The sequence below is a fragment of the Elaeis guineensis genome, chromosome 10, assembly GCF_000442705.2.
Source record: "Elaeis guineensis isolate ETL-2024a chromosome 10, EG11, whole genome shotgun sequence".
Classification (NCBI taxonomy): domain Eukaryota; kingdom Viridiplantae; phylum Streptophyta; class Magnoliopsida; order Arecales; family Arecaceae; genus Elaeis; species Elaeis guineensis.
This window is the reverse complement of record NC_026002.2, coordinates 27,992,208-28,013,241: the sequence shown is the minus strand read 5'-3', so window position 1 is coordinate 28,013,241 and position 21,034 is coordinate 27,992,208. Positions and strand designations below refer to the sequence as shown.

The 21,034-nt window shown below is 37.9% G+C and overlaps 2 protein-coding genes across 2 annotated transcripts; one reads left to right on the top strand and one right to left on the bottom strand.

Moving 5' to 3' along the window:
* The first annotated feature begins 1,044 nt into the window (after window positions 1-1,044).
* LOC105052517 (translationally-controlled tumor protein homolog) lies at window positions 1,045-5,478 on the top strand. Its single transcript, XM_010933348.2, has 5 exons — window positions 1,045-1,214; window positions 3,811-3,884; window positions 4,190-4,318; window positions 4,432-4,589; window positions 5,122-5,478. The coding sequence occupies exons 1-5, from the start codon at window positions 1,187-1,189 to the stop codon at window positions 5,237-5,239; spliced, it is 507 nt and encodes a 168-aa protein (XP_010931650.1). The 5' UTR covers window positions 1,045-1,186; the 3' UTR covers window positions 5,240-5,478.
* An 8,526-nt stretch (window positions 5,479-14,004) lies between these two features.
* On the bottom strand, window positions 14,005-20,421 carry LOC105052516 (universal stress protein PHOS34). The gene is made up of 4 exons (XM_010933347.3): window positions 20,162-20,421; window positions 19,949-20,043; window positions 17,786-17,907; window positions 14,005-14,358 (listed from the first exon to the last, which is right to left on the bottom strand). Exons 1-4 carry the CDS (start codon window positions 20,352-20,354, stop codon window positions 14,271-14,273), a joined length of 498 nt encoding a protein of 165 aa, XP_010931649.1. The 5' UTR covers window positions 20,355-20,421; the 3' UTR covers window positions 14,005-14,270.
* Between the last annotated feature and the right edge of the window lie 613 nt (window positions 20,422-21,034).

The window sequence follows — 21,034 nt, the reverse complement described above, 5'->3', positions numbered from 1 at the left end:
TCCAGCCGACCCTGGCACAAATTTTTAGGGTAACGGCCTACATTATTTTAGACCGTTCCCGTCCAACATGACTGAGTGCAAGTTTACGAGGCTAAAAAAAAAAAAAAAAAAAAAAAGGGAAAAACCAAGATTGCATCAACAGGTTGGTCAAATTTAACTAATTGGCCACTTAGAATGGACAGATTGGCGGGCTTAACACGAGCATTATATTTACTTTATCAACTTTAGATTATACTTTTTATTTAATAAAATTATTATTATTATTATTTTATATTATCAATTATTGGATTGTATAATATCTATTTTGAAATCCGTACAAATAAAAAAAATTTGACATGCTTTGATAATTACACAAGATGCGATACGATAATTGATATTGTGAAAAAAAATAAACATCTTTTCACAAATAACCTGAATGCAATCTTATCCGGTCAACCACTTTGTGAGCCCGAAACATATACTAATCAGGCTGTGAGAAATAACTTCAGTTGACATACCATGTACTTATATTTATTAAATCAAGTCAAGCCAAAACGGCCGGAGTAGGAAATTAGGATTTGTTGAATTGATGGATATCTTGGACTCATACCATTACAATGTCAACTTGGGTAGACTTACCAAAGAACTTGCGCCGAATCAACTAAACCTGGTTCAGCCCCAACTCGGATTCAAACCATATTGACCTATCATTAAGTGCTTACCATAATCCAGCTCCAAATCCAAGTCGTAGGCCATCCATCAATACGAATTATAAAAATTTATATCTGTTCCCGCAGAATTAATATCCGTACATACTTGATTAAGAATATAGAAATTCACAACCGTCGGATCTTACATCCGGTGACTCCACTAAGACTCCGCCGCGAGTTATCGTACCAGTTCGCTATTGCTCTTGGACTGCGATGTCGAACCCCGAAGGCCTCCGGAAACCACTGACAGCCGTCCATCTGGTATGTTCGCAGGATATCCCACCAACCAGAAGGTTGAAGTTCGAGATCTGTTTTGAAACCGAGTCCAATGTGGGTCCGGCTATTAACTGGATAATCCTAAACTGCCGCTGACGCAGAAACAAGTCTTGTCCGATTCCCCTCCTCTTCCGCTTTCGCGCTCTCTCTCCCTGTCTCTCCCCAGTCTTCTTCGGTGCTCTAGCGTTAGGGTTTGTTGCTCGATTCTTTGGTGAGGAACCATGATCGTCTACCAGGATTTGCTCACAGGTATAGCAGATATATCTTCTTAGATTGTTTTCTGCTCAAGTTTTGGCTTTGGATTCGTTAGGAAGTTCGGGTAGGAGGCATAGCACAGGAGTTAATTAGTTTCTTTTTCCTCAAAAAAAAAAAGATATCGGTAGGGTACGTGTGAAATTTTGGTGTTTGAGTGTCTAGTTGGATTAATATGTGTCGTTTTTAAGCTGGGTTACTGGAATAATTTAGTAGTTTTTTTTTTTTTTTTTTTTTTTTTTGTTTACCTTTCTGATTTTTTGTTCTACTGGTGGTAATAATGATGGGCGTTACCTTTTGAGGTGAAGTCTTTTTTTGTTGATTGTAGAGTTGCAGATTATGATTGTATTTGTTTGAATTGATGGGAAAAAATTAAGTAGTTGTATGATGGTTATGGTTGCCGGATGGAGATTTATTGACTTTATATTGCTTATTATTGGTGCAATGTTTACTGGATCTTGCTTTCTTGGATCGAGCTAATTTTGTATATGTTGTTATTTATTTTTTCTTTTTTTATTTTTTGTTCTTGGGGACTGGCTCATGTGTATCAAGTCGTTATTATGCATGTGCATGCTTGATAAGATTGTTATTTTTCAGTTGAATATGATAATACTTGCATATATAAGAGCACAAGGAGAATTGTCGGTATATATTATGTATGGAAAACTAGGAATGGTTGTCGGGTGTGTATAGTATAAGGGGCCACATATAGATGGGCTATCAAAACAATTCAAACAGGTTAGGTTGTTAGGATGAGACTAGACTGCATATGGTTAGCCTTCCACCATCACTTGGATAGTACTCTAGGAAGTGAGCTGTGCAGGATGGTGTTGGTGCGCTGTCATGATTCTCAAAATAGGACAGGAACTCTTGTACTGGAAAGCTGATATGTTTTTCCATCCCCCCACCATTCCTAGCTCTTGAAACATGTGTTTGTTTGTTCATTTGTGTGACTTATGTCCGATTAGCTAAGAGCCCTGGTATCTACTACTGCATGTACACACCTTAATGTGTTTTGGACTTGAAAATTTTTAGGAAAATACAAAGTTGTGCCACAACCTGATTCTTTGTACTTAAAGCTTACTGTTATAACACCTGATCGCTTGGGCTTCTTGAGTGGTTGGAAATTGGATTGCTTCAAGGCCCTAAATTGTGTTTCTATGCATTTAACCACCCATCTTATGTGTTATCTATAAATTTGAAATTTAACAAATCGAGTACATTCAAGGTAGCCTTGTAGTATAAAAAATTTCAGATCTGATGTTCAATTAATATTTGAAAGAACAATGGTTTAAACAGCTACTGATATAGAAGTGCAGATGGCATCATATATGACGAGGATGCATTTTGCTGGTAGAGTGATTACAATCTTTGGAGTGGTGACTGATAATATCCCTAGAAAAGAAAATAGAGTCAGAAATGGATGTTTGTATGGCATTGCAGGCAGTCTGACTGTAGTTGATATAGGTTTGAATCATGAAGGTCCTCTAAAATAAGGCCATTGGGTATTTTGGAGAAGTGCGCACTGATGAAATAGTTGCACATTTTAGCATAGAAGCTGACAAAATGGTTGAGCTTGTGTCAGTTCTGGTCAATGTTACAGGAGCCTCAGTTTGTGTGTGAATCTACTTGATTTCATCACCTTTGATCATTGTTCATCTATTAAACGATAACATGCTGGCAGAGATAACCAGAAAGGCACACTATGTAGGAATTTTATAGTTTTTGCGGGTTCTGACGTGGGCGTCATATAACACAACTTAGGCTTTTAAGTAGGTGTTACAAGCTATCTTGAACTTGATTTGTTTTGCATTATAACGTGGCACTGTTAACAACAATGTTTAACTGGAGTTATAAAAGGGCAAATTCATCTCTGTTTTTTATGCAGGATTACATGTGAAATAAACGTAAGCATAACATGTAAGTGCTCAAATAAGTAATGAAAATTTTTATATTTATGTATGATCCAGTTTAATTTAGTCACTCAGCATATCTTACCCTTGTCAGCTATATTTTTACTTTATTCTGAGAGAAACGGTTAGGATTTTCTGGTACATCTTTATCACGTTTTATTTGAGCAGTCTTTGAAGGAGAAGATGTGTCAGAATGGGGCAAGGGTTGAATGTGATATCAGTTGTGTGAACCTTATTTGATTATGTGTTGTTCTCTCTTGAGCTAGTAATCTGTCCTTTTTGAAAGCATTCAATCAGCATGAGACACCATTTCTACACAGAATCTTAATGTAAATTTGATTTCAATTATATGAGTAGTAAAACCTGACTTGGCATTCGGATATGCCCATTTGGATTGAGATCTGCCTATTTGGTTCTTCAACATGCCCAAAGGATTAACAACTTCTTGATTTGTTGTGCCATAACTATATTTATTGAATCTATGATTGTATGTCTAAATTTTAACTCTTTCTGTTGATTCTTTACTGCTGTAGTCCTTTCAATATTGTATTTATCCATTCCATGGCTTTTATACTTTACCATGTCCATGCTCGTAGCATTGAACCTATGTTTTCCTGATCTGATATTTTTAATGATTTGATGCCAGCCAACAAATAATTGATCAATTTAATGTTTTTTAGGTGATGAGCTCCTCTCAGACTCGTTCCCATACAAAGAAATCGAAAATGGAATGCTGTGGGAAGTTGAGGGGAAGGTTAGTATTTTTAGCTACTTGTAATACCTTTTAAGCATGCCATTTATGCACATCCTTGTTTGTTTCTGAAACAGCCTCTTTTTTCCTTCCTCAGGGCTGAAACAGCCTCTTTTTTCCTTCCTCAGGGCTTTGTGTACTTTCATCATATATCTGAATAAAGTATTGCATACCTAGATTGTTTGGTTGTGAACTATTGTTATTCAATAGCTATAAGAATTTTGAAATTCAAAAATGTTATTGGTGACTTGGTGTCATACGAAAATCTCCAGGAACTTAAATATATAGTATTGTTGATTGATTAACAGTGGGTTGTTCAAGGAGCTGTAAATGTAGACATTGGTGCTAATCCTTCTGCTGAAGGTGGTGAAGAAGATGAAGGGGTTGATGATCAGGCTCAGAAGGTGGTTGATATTGTTGACACCTTCCGCCTTCAGGTTAATGTTCTTCTCTTGGGTTAAGATCTTTTATTAGCTTTATTCTGGAATCTGCCGGTCAAAGCTATAATGAAGTGTCTTTGGTTTTCCATTATAATATCATTTATTAACAGGAACAACCTGCCTTTGACAAGAAGCAATTTGTGACCTATATGAAGCGTTATATTAAGCTTTTGACACCCAAGCTGGATGAGGAGAAGCAGGAGCTCTTTAAAAAGCACATTGAGGGAGCTACCAAGTATTTACTCTCGAAGCTCAGCGACCTACAATTGTAAGTCTCAAGTTTCTATTTATTCAAATTTGATGTAGTATGTAACATTATATCATCTCTTGTATGGATGATGCAAAACTCTGTCAACTCTGTCAACTGTTACAAATTTTATGGCATAGACTTCTTCTTTTATGGCTTAATTGGAGCAAATGTATAACAGCAAGTACAAACCCAAAACTTTTTGCCCTTTTATTTAAGTTTTCATAAGATCTATCAATTTGCCAGACTTTCTTGTCACTCTTTGAATCTTCGCAGCCATGAGGACGTGAATTTTCATGAGATGTTATGCATTCATATCTCTTTATAAAACTCATTAGATACACCAGCCTTTTTGAGGGCAAGGCACCAACCTCCTAGCAGAATGGATGGTACCAAGCAGAAAGCGTGTGTCATGCTTTTGTTAACTTTGATCTTTTCAGTTGTGAAAGTTGGACTGTTTCTCTTCTAGGATTTTACCCTGTTGACATTTGGACCTCAAATAAATTCCTTGTTACGCTTCGGTGACCCATACAAGCTAATGTTTCTTTGGCAGTTTTGTGGGTGAGAGCTTGCATGATGATGGTAGCTTGGTCTTTGCATACTACAAGGAGGGAGCCACTGATCCAACATTTTTGTACTTTGCCTATGGATTGAAGGAGGTCAAGTGCTAAGGATGATGCTGCCAATCCCGAAGGGGATGTTTTTTAGTTAAATAGTACTGCCTTGTCTTTCTGCCAGAAGACCTATTATGTTATGCTGCGTTAACTTTTTTTTTTTTTTTTGGGTGCGCCTTTTTAATCTAATTGGTTAAATAAGTACTTGTTTGAGTTTTGCTTATGAGTGTTTTAATGAGTTTTTAATGGAATATTAAGTACTGTTTGAGGAATAAAGTATCGTGCTGCTTTTTTAATTTATTCATTTGAACGAGACTCGTTAATTTTATTTTGATATCTGTGTTCTCTATAGTTGCTGGAATACAGCTCTTACCGACCATGTCTTCATTGTATTACAAATGTCTATCCCAAGGGCAATCATATGCTAAAATATTTGGATACTTTTCAAAAGAAGACTAAAGTATGAGTTTGGATATTTGCAGTTTTCTTTGCAAGGTAAATGCAGGTGCTCTGTTTGCTGGATGTGGCTAGTAAAATCTGGTTCCCATAGATAGTGAGATTCTCATGATGCTAGGAAAGGGGATAAATTTTACTTCAAATTTCTAAGTGGTCTTTGAAGGCGTGCCATCTGCACTGCTAGCTACCTCCAACTAGGGTGAACTTAATGTAACATACACTTGCTTTATGGTTTTATTTATGTAAATTCTGACTGTTATGTACGCAAAAATATTAATGTATTACAGAGTAGTTTAGTCCGTAGTAAAAATTTAGTTGAGGCTTTTCTACTTGTATGGAAATATTATAGAGTTATTTGGTTGATTAATTGAAAGTTTAAGCGTGAAAGTCTTCTATGAAAGAGCTTGCATTATGACAGGAACGGATAGCTTGGTTGCTAGGGCCATCAATAAGAGCAATGGTGGAGGCTTTACGTACATCATGTTGAGAAGCTAACCAAAGAGTTCTGACTCACAAATCATGAAGCTACATCTTTTTACTTTATTTTTCCTCATAAAAAATTATCATAGTAAAAATATTTGTGAATGTACAGCTTATGTAATTAGCACTGTTGCAATCAAACTGTTAAGAACAGCAAGTGTTTAAGAGCGAGAAAATGTATTTAAAAATAGAAGGGCGATGGTTAGCTTTTTTGGTAGTTTCTATTGGGGGAATTGATGCTGGAGACGGTGCAAATGTGAGGAATGAGATAGATATGGTAAGAAAATACCTTAAACCTCGAAATTGGAAATATGATTTTATATGTGAGGCTCTAATCCGGGAAGGATCAAATAAGAGGCACGATTATAATGAAACAAAAATATTGTCCACAATATGTTTAAAAAATGTATAGAAATCATAGGATAATCATTGTTAAACTAGTTTTAAATAGATTTTTGCTAGTACTATTTTTTTGAAGGGAAAAATAAAATTGATGATTTATTACGAGAGTAATGCTATGGAGATCTTGTAGCGTATGCACCAAAAACTCTCTTGCCATTGGGCATGAAGGGATTGATATGAATTCCAAAAATTAGTAGGGTACCAAGTAGTTGAATTGAAAGTTGCATAACAATTATAAGTTTTTAAACAATAATACCGAGGATTTGAGCTATGACCTCCTCCACAACCAAGCCTTCAAGAGTGTGGTGTGAACTACTAATGCCAAGCCAATACAAATGAGTCTAGGAAACTTTTCATTTGCACCTAACAAGCTCTCCATGATGTTTTCTTGTTATAATGGCTCTATTAATATCGTTAAGGAGAAACTCCACCCTCATTGCCATGCCCTTCTCCTAGTTTATCCACTAAGAGCTCAATTTGGAGACATTCCTTTTATTTTCAAATTTAAGTTTTAGAACAAGTTTTTAAAAGAAATTGTACGAGATTTACAATCTTATTTCTTTTTTTCAAAGAAAAGGTGAAATATTCACAACATCTAGTATGAATATATCCAACAAAATCAGAAACTAAAAATATCATAAAGAGCGGTAGGAACAACCACCACCTCCATCTACAAACACCCTTTGCAATGCTTGGCCCGAAAAGAAGTGATCTAGTTTGCTGTCTTATTTGTCTCTCAGTAGACATGACTGATTTCGAAAGTGGCACAATCTATAGCTATCCTCTAGAAGTTGTGTAACAGTATTTTAATTTCATTTCTCAAAAGTTCTTACTTGAGCAGAAAAATATTTTCGTCAACTTTATTTTTTCTACCCTAATTTAGAGAGTAACTTTGTAATTGCAGAGCGCATACTCAAGAATATAATTTTAGTATCTTGTGATTAATTAGTTAAACTACAATTATTGATGTTAAAAAGAATATAACACCATTAGTGGTCTAGAAGTTATATATGGTGCTATAATCAACCTATATTCTCCTATTAACATAAATCCTATCCAACATCTCTTTAGTGCCTCTGAGTGGCAAATGTTTAATTTTCTTTATGTATAATTAATTATTAGAGAAATGAAAGAAATGGTGCTTCTTTCTATCTATTTATCTCTTTCTCCGAGCAATACTTAGGAGCCAACCAAGTACTTATTGAAGATGTGCTAATCAAGTTAACAATTATTACACTACAAAAAAAAATATTTTTTCGAATCTCATCTACCAATGCCGAGGAAAGGCATCAATAGCTAAACCACTATGCCAAAACCTACTGATATTTTTTAAAAGCATGGGCGGTTAACGATGCTTATAAGCATTAGCAAATTAAGAGGTGAATTTTCTAATGCATTTTAAATGAGTGTCGGTAATCTTACCAATTAGATGATGCTAAGCTATGTCATTCCTATAACTGAATAAAATGATACTCATAAGTGCCATTGGAGGCCAAAACTACAACATCGTTAGAATCCCATTTCCTCCCTTGGATATCCCTAATTCCACCATCAAAGCTCTAATTATCTCCGATCCTACTGCTCCTCGTAAGGTCCAATTATTCCTCCTCCTACTACTCCTCATCCGGCTACTTCCTCTGCCAAGCGTCCACTCATTATCCGCCCAAGTTTTGCTCCTCCTCATCCTCTTCGAGTTCTACGCTAGCATATTTATTCTTCTCATCATCCTTCCACTCCTAAGTATCATTCGCTTTGATCTCCCTACTAGCATACTCCTCCCCACCTTCTCCTCCTCCTCCCCCAAATGTCACTAGTCCACCCTAATTATTTCCATCTCCTCCTCTCTCGAGCCATTGGTGGATCGCCTCGATTGTAAAGTTTCTCACCAAAAAAAGCCACTAGTGTCTAATTAGAACATAATCATTTTGTATTTGCCATTTACTATACTTTTTCTTGTTGTCCCTTTGGATTTTATCTATAAGATTTATGGGATTTTATAAAGCATCATCCATTAAAGATGTTTAAAAGCATAATTCTCTAAAAAATACGATGCAAACAAGGAACATCAAAAAAATATTTTTCTACACTTACATTGTCGATGCTTTTTCAATGCTTTATGAAGCATTGGGCCACCATCCTATTGTGAGGATTTGATACCTTAAGATTCAATCCATACTGAGCCCACAGCAAAGTTCGAGATGATGAACGGAGTCCAACAAATCCAAAATCAGTCCGAACGAAGTTCGGATGAAAAAATTACACTCGAAGAAAGTTTGCACGGAGATCGAAACGGTGGAGGCCGGCGGCGGGCTAGCAGAGGCCATGGCGGAGCTAGCATGTGCAGCGGTGCAGTGCGTGGCCTAGGCGCAGGCACGGTCCAGGCTCTCACGCGATCCACGCACGATGCATGGACCGATGGTCCATGGGGATCCACATGGATCGAGCGGGTGTTTCTCCTGGGTTTCTTACAGTCCATCATGGACCGAAACATTTTGGAGCTATTTTTCATGATCCACGACACTATTGCATGGATCAAACATGATCGAATGGTTGAGATCTGATCTAGCATCCGATCGGACGGTGTAGATGGCTTGCAGGCGTGATCTAGGTCTGATGGAGCTTGATCGAGCACGATCGAGCAGCTGAGGAAACTTGTGGTGCTAATCATCGTGAAGCATCTAGAGTCCAATCAGAAGTGGTTCTCTGACACAGAAAGGATTTTAGGACTTTAAAGGGCCCTGTGACGAAATAGAGAGCAACGGTGGCCTGTGGTGTGTTCAGTCGAGGACTTAGAGCAGCAACAAACCGAGAGGAGCCGATAGAAAGCAGAGGCAGAGATGCTTCAGACAGACTGTTAGGCAGCAGACAGTAGTCACTTCAGAGGTTCAAGGAGTCTTCCTAAAGAAAGAGCTTTTATGAGAGAGAGCTTCTTGTAAGAGAGAGATTGGGTATACGAGAGTTGAAGGTGTGATCTCTTTTTGTAATTTTCTCTTCTCTCATTGTGAAACTTGCATGCCCCATGGAGGTGAGCTTTTTAACTGATCTACGTATTTGATTGTATTTCTATTTTGTTTCTTTTTTCTTCATGCTGCAACGCGTAATATCAAAAAAATCTTGTGAAGATGGTATCCTGATCAGACATCCCTAACAAGTGGTATCAGAGTAGATGATATTCCAAACAAGTGGTATCAGAGCAGGTGATATCACAATAAGTGATATCAGAGCAAGGTGGTACCAGGGTGCAAATTGCGATGGTGGTGATTAAGATTGAAGATGGAGAAAACATGCTCAATCAAAGTAGAGATCAATAGGTTTGATGGAAAGAGTAATTTCTCCTTGTGGCAAGCAAGAGTGAAGGATGTGCTCATCCAGCAAGGATTGATCGATGCTCTCTTATACGAAGAGAAGCTGACTACCATAAAGGTGCAGGATTGGAGGCGGCTTCAGATGCAGGCAATGAGTATGATCCACTTGTACCTAGCAAATGAGGTGGTCATCCATGTGCTTGATTAGACTTCTTCGATGGTGCTGTGGTCGAAGCTTAAGGAGTTGTACATGACGAAATCTCTCACCAATACTCTCTTCCTCTAAAAGCAGTTCTACCAACCACGGATGACTAAGAGACAGAACGTGCAGGAGCATCTCAGCCACTTCCAAAAGATCTTTATCGACCTCCTCAGCGTTAGCGAGAAAGTTGAGGAGAAGATTAGGGTGTTGATCTTATTAGCATCATTTCTCCCTTCGTATGAGTCCTTGATGATTGTTCTTCTAGTGAAAAAGAGTACCATCAAGATGGACGAGGTCACTATGGTGATTCTCCAGAATGAAGTTCTCAGAAAGAAGAACCCAGCTTCGAGCTCATGTAGCAGCTCAGCTTTGGCGATTTTTAGAGGAGCAGGAGGTGGCAGACGGAGTGACAGGAGATCGCGACGAATGCAGTCCAAGTCTAGGATGAGAAACTTGAGCAAGATCAGATATTACCAGTATGATGAGTTGGAATATCTAGCCAGAGATTGCTCTCAATTCAAAGATCGGACGAGGGCTACTGCAGCGACGGTCAGTAGCGAGTCAGAGGATAATGTCCTGAAGATATCTGATGAGGTATCCACTTTTTTCCAACAGTAAATTTTGGATTCTGCACGCACCTATCATGCATGTTGCAGAGAGGAGCAGTTTGACTCTCGGAGAGCGGTGAGGGCACTGTTTATCTGTAGAATAGATCGAGCTGTGCGATTAGAGACATCGGGATGGTCAACTGGAGGACACATGATGGTGTTGTGAAGAGATTGGAGAAGATCCGATACATATCCAATTTTAAACAAAATCTTACTGAGCATACTGGATTCGAGAGGTTACAGGATGGTAGCTGGTGGAGAAATCCTGAAGGTCATGCACGGCGATAGGGTTATTCTGGAGAGAAAGAAGAGGATGAGAAGATATTACTACCTAACGGAGAGCTCAGTGCGAGATAGAGCTTCAGAAGTCAGGAGGAGCTCGGAGCGAGGCGGAGCTCCATGTGGAGATGGATCGAGCATGAGACATGAGATTCGCGAGGATGAGCGGTGATATCGCAGGGTAAGATTTTTATTACCGTAGGGGGATACCCCGAGCAGATCTCAGATCAGGAGGAGCACAGCATACGATGGAGATGGGAGCGAGTGGCTTGGCTCGACTCCCATATTTGTCCATCCATGATCAACAGATGATTGCTCCAAGGCATGGGGGTGAGGAGATTTAAAATCTCTCAGAGTTAGGAGGAGACCGAATGTTGAGTCAAAATGGAGATTATTAGGATTTGATGACTCAAGATTCAGTCTACACTGAGCCTACAGCAAGATCTGCAACGACGAACGGAGTCCAATGAACCTAAGATCAGTCCAAACAGAGTCCGAATGAAGAAGTTACACTCGAAGGAAGTCTGCATGGAGATCGGAGCGGTGGAGCGAGCGCATGGCAGCACGCAGACGTGCAGGCACGCGGCCCAGGCACAGGCGGGCGCGCATGCAGGTACGGCCCGCATGGATCTCTCACACGGTCCACACACGATGCATGGACCAACTGTCCATGAGGATCTGCATGGATCGGACGGGTATTTTTCCTGAGTTTCTTACGGTCCACCGTGGATCGGAGATGTTTTGAAGTCATTTCTCACGATCCACGGCATTATTGCATGGACTGGACGAGATCGGATGACTGAGATCCAATCTGGCATGCGATCAAACGGTGCAGATGGCTTGCGAGCGTGATCTAGGTCTGATGGAGCTTGATCGAGCATGATCGAGTGGTTGAGGAGACTTGAGGTGCTGATCGGACAGTCGTAAAGTATCTAGAGTCTGATCAAAAGTAGTTCTCTGATACAGGAAGGGTTTTAGGGCTTTAAAGGGTCATGTGGCGAAACAGATAGCAACGATGGCCTGTGGTGTGTTCGACCGAGGATCCAGAGCAGCAGCAGATTGAGATGAGCCGTCAAAGAGCAGAGGCAGGGGTGCTTCAGATAGACTGTCAGGCAGTAGACAGCAGTCGCTTCAGGGGTTCAGGAGATTTTCTTAGAGAGAGTTTTTATAAGGAAAAGTTTCTTATGTGAGAGAGATTGGGTATACGAGAGTTGAGAGTGTGATCTCCTCTTATAATTTTCTCTTTTCTCATAGTAAAGCTTGCATGCCTCATGGAGGCGAGCTTTTTGGTTGATCCACGTATTTGATTGTGTTTCTGTTTTATTTCTTTTTTTTTCTGCTGTAATGCATAGTATCGAAAAGGTCCTATGGAGATAGTGTTTTGACCAGATATCCCCAATAAGTGGATCACAGCATGTGATATCTCCAATAAGTGGTATTAAAGCAGGTGATATCACAACACCTACAATATAGGTGACTTAAAAAGTGCCAGCAATGTTGAGAATTCCTATAATGTTGGTTTTGTTTCTCTATTATTATCCCCATCTTTAGTGCCTGTAACTTTCCTTTTCATTTCAAAAATATATATATATACCTCTCAAAGTTTTTTTTTTTTAATTTGGTAGAGAGGTAAAACATATACCCCACAAAAGTTAGAGAATATTTATTGATCACAAAAACAATAACAATAATTTTAACCAGATGGAAGTCATAGTTATCTGCAGTTACTTTCATATGAGATGTGAACAAAATAGTAAATACTATTAAATAGGAGAAGGAAAAGAAAATAGAAATATATCTTGGAATAAAGGACTATATCAATGAAATATGAAAAGATCAAGAAGATATAAAGCACGGTTGTTATCTTTGAGGCATAAACCTCGACATAAATGTGGTAGATTTTCTTGACAGAGAGCCATGCAAGTTTTTCTTGCTGTACAATAGTGGCACAACAATTGAAGAGAGGAAACTTTTACTATCATTTTGACAAAATTTATCGGATGACTGCGAAAGTGATGGGAGGGGGTAGAGGCCTTGGAGTCACAAAACATTGCTCTCCGGCAAGAAATATATATTGACAAGTGGTACTGGGAATGACTAGACCCTCGGGGAAAATGGATCAAAAGCAAGTTCATGAACCGTTCATAGATCTGTCTTCTTGGGTCCACCATGGCTGAAGGTCCTGCAAAAATCTGTGAACACTTTAACCCTCCACCATGGACGTTATCAGAAAGCAAGTTACAGGTGCTCTTTATAGGCTCAAGGTGAAGGATGGGTGTATCAACGTAGGAGGCAGTTCATGCACCTTGTTGTCGGATCCAAATGCAATAAAGAGGTTCATGAATCAAATCCCATCAGATTTAAAACTATCATATGTGATGGATTGATCATCATGGTCATATAACAGTCATGATCCAAAATCACTGCAGGGGGTTGGAACGTATATTAAATTATCAACATGGTTTAAGATGTTATTAGTGACCACCATAGCAGAAACTAGTAGACAAGAATAGCAAATAATGGTGTTACTTGACTCGCTAATATAGTTTAGTTAAGAGCTATGAAAAGAATGGACACTCAAATTTTACAAAATGGAGCTAATAACCACTGTGTTCTTTAAGGAAAAAAAAAGCACTATATTGCTAAATCTATGCTTTACACAAAAGTGTATAAATGCCAGGGAAATACCTTTTTAGAGCATGGCCAATATAAAAACTCATTAAATTGCTCTTGCTAATTGATGCACCAATCACCATAAACGGTAACATGAATTCCAATCAGATTTTTTTTCTCTGGAAACAAGATGCATATAGAACTTCCGTTACAGGCTTCACAACTTATATCAAGATTTCTTTTAGAAAGCCAAGTAATAAATAGCTAGCCATGTGTGATATTAGCCAGGAAACCATCAAGGTTACAGTAATGTTCCCATCAAAATGGACAGATATAGATTTGCCCACTTGCTATTAACTTAAACACAAATTATTCTGCTATTTTTGATGGGCACAAATTTGTAATTACAGTAGAGCATATAGCCTAGGTGCCCTGCATCCTCTAGCAGGAACAAGTGGACCACAAGTGTCAGGAAAATTAAGCAAAATCCACAAAACAAACATTATTTCACAAAATATATTTCACACCTTTGTGATGATTATTCAGAATAACTGCATTATTTCACATCATCAATATGTATTTACTCACAACATATACTCTGAACCTTACAGAAAGTTCATAAAATGCTTGCTGAGATAAAGACATACGAAGGACTTTCGATTGTCAATGCGTTATTGTGTAAAAACATATTCAGAACAAGTGGAAGACTTTTTTGTTTTCCTTGTATCTTTCAATCAGATTAATCAATGCTTTGGCTTGGGCTTTTTCACTATCATCACACTACAATGTGCATGATGAGCACAATAATCGCTCACGCTTCCCAAAACAGTCCTGCAGTTAAGTACAAAGGCCATCCAAATTAGTTGAATTAATAAGAGCAAAATATAGATGATGCATACTTTTTTTTTACATTAACCCTAAATCTCATGTAATAAAGCAGCTGCATCCACTACAAAGATAATTACTGAGACAAGCATTATTTTGCATTGAGTTTTCATCAGAGCATATCTGGTTTAACTATTTTAGAAACCAAATGCTTACAATTGGATAAAAAATTCTTGCACATCTAGCCTAAGTGGGAAAGAAAATAAAGGAAACTCACTTTTACAATTTAATTTACCATAACCCTAAAGGCCTCTGCAAAGATCACATATTGCTAATGATATCTGATGCTACAAGAACTGTGGAAATGATGCATGTAATAGTTGCAAGTCATCAAACTTGCAAACGGACCTATTTAGTTTTTAACTTTTTGCTGTTAATTCTGTTTATTTTTGATCCTTAGTGGGTTTGTGTTAATCTACAGCTGAGATCCCTCCATTTGAAGCCTTAATAGATAGTTGAATAAGTCATATGACTGAAGCAATACTGTTCACTAGGATTGCATTACGGTTTTGCACTTTTCCTGTTCTGTGTTTGTAATGCAGTCTTGGAATTGTTCTGCAGATTTTATTGAAGAGGGAGTAGGTCATGGCCCTTTTCTTTTCTCCTCTTTCTTCTCCTTATCCCTTTCATGTTCTTTCTCTTAATCTATTATAACCTTGTCTTCTCCATATTGTTTCAGATCTAATCAGATCTTAATTGAATTTATTATTATTTGATTGACATGTAGCCTTCAATTTTTTACAAGGTTACATCAAGTTTGGTATTAAACAGATGCGAGCAGCACACTTCAAGAGGCCTTCAACAACTTTGAACCTGCACTCTTTTCTGTGCACAAGAATTAAAGATCCTGGAGTTCTCAAAGAAGTATTCATGGTTAGATGAAAGGTGTGGAATAGGGCTGGCAATTCATGTTCACAAATCATAAACGGGTCCACTCATTTTCGACACGAACCCTATAAGCTAAATCTGAACACGACCCGTTTATTAAGTAGGTCAAGATTTGCAACCCACACACGACCTGCTTAATAAACGGGTCACCCGCATAAACACGATTATTAAACAGGTCGTGTCGGGTTGACACGAACATGATCCGTTTATGATACGATTGTGTAATTACAAAAAAAAAAAAAAAACACATGTTTCAATAAATTTAATAACAATGCAAACAATATAATAATACAAGTATACAACTGGCAACAAAATAACATGAAAAATCCATCCATCCATACTAACATAACCATGAAAAATCCATAAACAGTTCTTACATAACATTAAAATTACATATGATTTCTTAAAAAACACAACAAACACCACAACTTATATCAAGCTTGCCCAGAATTGGAGCATTCAAAAACAACCTTGTCTTTTAAAAATTTTACAAAAAATATTAAACAGGTTAGGTGGGTTGGATTCGACCCGCGAACCTGCCGAATTTTGCGAGTTTTAATCGTGTCGACCCATTTTCAATCCGAACTCGCATTGTTTATGTCGGTTTCATGTCGTGTTCACATATCGTGTCAAAAATTACCACCTCTCGTTTGAACACCTGAAAGCTGTGTTGCAGCCAAAACAACCTTCTATTCGAGTTTCATCATCCAACCAAACTTTGAAGGTAGAATCTAACCAGAATGTATAGGTAATATTTGTAAGGAGTTCCATTGTTTTTGGGCAATTATGACACATGAAGAACAAGATGAACAACCTAGGATTGAAGATCTACAGAATAAGGAGCCTATGGTCAAACAATCATCCTCCAACATGACAGAGGAAGGCCAATCAGCTGAAAATCCATGACCGGTGCAACATAAGTTGGTGTGAGCATGCATAGTATCCAATCATTGAAGAGAAGATCCACAAATGTTCCATGATATTGGCCAAGATCTGATGCTTTGAAGATTTATTCTTTGATGATCTGCCAGATCCATCAGTGTACCTCATTTGATGGGTGATCGAAAGCTATGCAATTGTTAATCAAAAAGACCCAGAGCCATCATCTGATGATCTGATTGACATATGTTGGTTTGCATCATCAAGTTTGAAAATCCAACAACAAGGACTGTGCAAGTTATGCCATCAAGATCTCGGGACAAAATCTAAACAGCAGAAGCAAATGACGCATCTAAAGGTTGCAGGTCATCAAAATCAAGAATAGATCTATTTAGTTTTTGAAGTTATTTCTGTTTAGTTTTAATCTTCAGTGTCTTTGTGTTAATCTATGACTGAGGTCTTTCTTTTCTGAAACCTTAATGGATAGTTAGAGAAGTCATGTTCCTGTCACAGTGCTGTTGATGCGACTATTCATCCTACAACACCCAGGTGCTTCTAAGGGTAATTTGGGGATTTAGGTTTGCATTAGGGTTTTGCTATTGTCATAAGTAGGGAGATTGAGTCTATGCAATACATTTTCAGAATTGTTATGCAGATTGTATTGAAGGGAAAGTAGGCCGCCGATCCTTTTTCTATTCGTCTCTTTCTTTCTTCTTCCTATCCCTTCTTCTTATTGTTTCTCTTAATCTATTATATCCTTCTCTTATCCATGCTGATTCAGATCTCAATGGAATTCATTATTATTCGATCAACATGTAGCCTTGAGTCTTCTAGAAGTTTACATCAAGTTGGCATTAGAGAAAACAGATTCAAATGACATACTTGCTTCAAGAGGCCTTCAGCAGATCTGAAACTGCACCCATTTCTGTGCGCAAGAGTGAAAATTATAGAGTTCTCAAAGATGTGTTCATGGTTAGATGAAAGGTTTCAATCCCTAGAAGGTCTACTGAGCCAAAACAACTTCTATTGGAGTTTATCATTCATCACAAATCTGAAGGAACAAGCTAACTGGACTACAACAGGTAATATTCAGAGGGATGTCAATTGTTTCTGAGCGATTATAACACATGAAGAACAAGTTAAAGAATCTACACTTGAAGATCTGCAAAACAAGGAGGCCATGGTGAAAGAATCATCCTCTAATATGGTAGGGGAAGATGAAGCAGCTGGAAATCCAGAGTCGGAGCAACAAAACTTATAATCAATCAGTATTGATTGATCTTGTGAGCATACATAGCATCTAATGTTGAAGAGAAGATCCACGAGTGTTCAATGGTATTGGCCAAGATCCAATTCTTTGAAGTCTTTAAGGACATAAAAACTTTAGGCATCAATCTTAAGAGTGAGTAAATTGTCAAAAGTGAGTAAATTGTCTAAACATTTTTATGAGGTGCGAGATTCCTCGCAATGGACATATCAGCAAGGCACTAAATATGTTGTTCGACTGGTTACTTGAAATTTCAAGACCTTATAAAAAAAAAAAATCCCTTTTTATTCAAAACAAGGGCACTTGAAATTCAAAGAAAAAAAGAAGATTTTTCCAGACCTTTTTATAGCTCCATAGCCATGGCTACCCACCACCAACATGTCTGCATGATGTTTCTCTACTGCCTCACAAAGAACGTTCCTTGAATCTCCTTCCACCACTTCATATTCAACATCAGCCACCTGCAATTAAATCAGATGTTCAAATAAGCACAAGAATCAAACCATCACCACTCCTAATATCATTACTCAAAAAGCCCAAAACACGCTAATCATGATGGACATTGTGGAAAATCAAAGAATAAAAAGGATAGATTTTATGGATCCTACTATGAAGACCCATCAATCCATCAAAGATTTTGCATTGATAGATTGAAATTTTAATCCTACAAATTTGAAAGCAGAGAATCATACTGGAAGAATTTGAATACTCATCCTACTAATACAAACTAAATGATGAGTCATTCAAGTTGCCTGCTTGAATCATTGATCCCGATTAAAACATATTGTGTGCCAACACTTCAAATAATCAAGAGTAAAAGGTTCTGCAGGCTGGCTTTTTTCCGATGAATGCATTAGGTGGTCAAAAGGTTCTAGCCTGCAAAATTAGGTTTCAGTGCATCATCCAATGTCCATAAATACCCATACAGCTTTTATACGAGTCTTTACAAAGATTTCGTGGTAACATTACTAAATGTCGTCAATGTCTTGTTCAAGTTTATGGGTCACAATTTATGACCCGACTTGCAAACGATCTACTTTAAGCAGGTTCTAGGTTTTACACAAACAGGTTTGGGTCATAAATAGGTTGATCCATCTAGACCTATTCTAGACCTATTTATTAAATAGGTTAGGTTCGAATTTATATATTTGGCCTATTTAACCCATTTTGACCTGTTTAATAATTGGGTCGAGTTATAATCCGATCCATTTAATCTATTTAAGATTTGTTTAACCTGTTTTAGTATGCTTAATATGTTTCTATCATATTTAATATGATTCATGTAATCTGTTTAAATCTATTTAATCCGTTAAAAATTCATTTAGCCTTTTTAACCTATTTAACCTTATTTGACCTGTTTAATAAATGGGTTATGCAGCTCAAATCGAGTTATCTATTAGTAAACAAGTCAGATTCAGATATGAATTTTTAACCTATTTAATAAACAGATCAATTATAGATTGATGAATTTTGGATACGATCTACATCCAACCTAACTCATATCCAACCCGACCTAATCTGATTGTCACCCCTATTCAAGGTCATGAGTTTCGATGTTCTAACAAAAAATTACATCTAACAAAAAAATTAGGTTTCAATGCATCATCCAAGTCTATAAATACCCATACAGCTTTTATATGAGTCTTTAAAAAGATTTTGTGGTAACATTGCTAAATGTTGTCAATGTCTCGTTCAAGGTTATGGTCCACAATTTATGACCCGACTGGCAAACGATCCACTTCAAGCAGGTTCTGGGTTTTATATAAACATAATTGGGTCATAAACTGGTTAATCCATCTAGACATATTCTAGACCTATTTATTAAATAGGTTAAGTTCAAATTTATATCTTTGGCCCATTTAACCCATTTTGACCTGTTTAATAATTGGGTTGAGTTATAATCCGATCCATTTAACCTATTTAAGATCCATTTAACCTATTTAAGCATGCTTAATATGTTTCTATCATGTTTAATCCGATTCATGTAACCTATTTAAAGATATTTAATCCGTTAAAAATTCACTTAGCATTTTTAACATATTTAACCTATTTAATAAATAAGTTATGCAGCTCGAATCGAGTTATTTGTTTAGCAAACAAGTCGGATTCAGATCTGAATTTTTAACCCATTTAATAAACATATCAGGTATGGATTGATGAATTTTTGATCCAATCTGCATCCAACCTGACTCATATCCGACCCGACCCAATCTGATTGCCACCCCTACTCAAGGTTATGAGTTTCTGTGTTCTAACAAAAAAATACATCTAACCCCCACCACCCCACACCCCACCCCCAAACACACACACAAAATAAAATAAAATAAGTCTTTTTAAGTTTTCTTGACAAATTTACTCAATTTTAGCAAATACGTAGCCACCAACTATAAATTTTGGAAAGAAATTAATGTCAAGTATCCAAAGGGAACAAATTAAGGAAAATCCCCAATAAAAATTAAATATTAGCAAATATATTGACAAAATTTTGGCAGCTAATACTACCGAGTTGGCAGTACAGAGCTCCTTAGCCTTCTCGATCACCCTCGCAGCAATCCTCTTCAGATCCGACTCCACATACGGCAGCACATCAACACCACCTACCACCAAAAAGATAACAAAAAAAAAAAAAAAAAATCATTTTTTTTTTTACTCCATAAACATTACCAAGAAGCTGCTTGAAGAAGGAAGAAACCATAGAAGAGACAAGGAGGCTACCAGGTCCGGCGAGGCCGATGACGGATGGGGCGGAGCGCTTGGCGTGGACGACGACGAGCTTGAAGGGCGGGTCGAGTCCGCGGCCGGAGAAGAAGTGGAGAAGTGTCCACTGGAGCGCGTAGAAGCTGTGCTCGCTGTCGTCGATCCCCACCACCATCACCGTCTTCCCCGCCGCCGCCTCCGCTGCCGCCATGTCCTCTACCCTCGGAAAAAAGTATAAGGCTGATGATGAACTCGGGACTGAATGGCGAGGCGTCCGTGGACGACGGCCCCGCCAAATTATAGGAGACGTGGGGCCTGGGATGAGACATGGCTTGGCAAACAGCAGACAGGGCGAACTGTAAATAGTAATGCGACCAGTACGCCACAGCGGATAATGTGTAGGTGGATCCCACTGGTGGTGGTGGTGGTGCTGTTTTGTGGTAGTTTGACGGGGTGGATACGGAACGGGGGAGAGGCTCCCATTGGTGCACGTATTAAAAGAATCCCTGCGTTCCGTTTTGTTCTTCTTCTCTCTCTTTCGTGGCCGGCCACAGAAGTAGCAATCCAGTGGGCAGCGTCAAGAGTCTCCACTTATTGAATTCTGACGGAAAGAATACTATCCTTGCTTGGCATTTTTGAAAATCTATTTTATTCAACAAGTTTGTTTGAATTTTGCTAGGTTCGTATAAACTATTATTCTGATGTCCTCATTTTCATGCACTTGTCATGATTGAATCCTATATTCGAAAAGGATTGCCATATAGTGTTTTCTAATAAAATTAAAATATTGGGATTAAGAGAGAGAATTAGAGGATGCTGGTACTAAAGTAGTGATACTAATGGTGGATGTGTTGCTAGTTTTACGCAAATTGAAATGGTTATTTGGCTTTA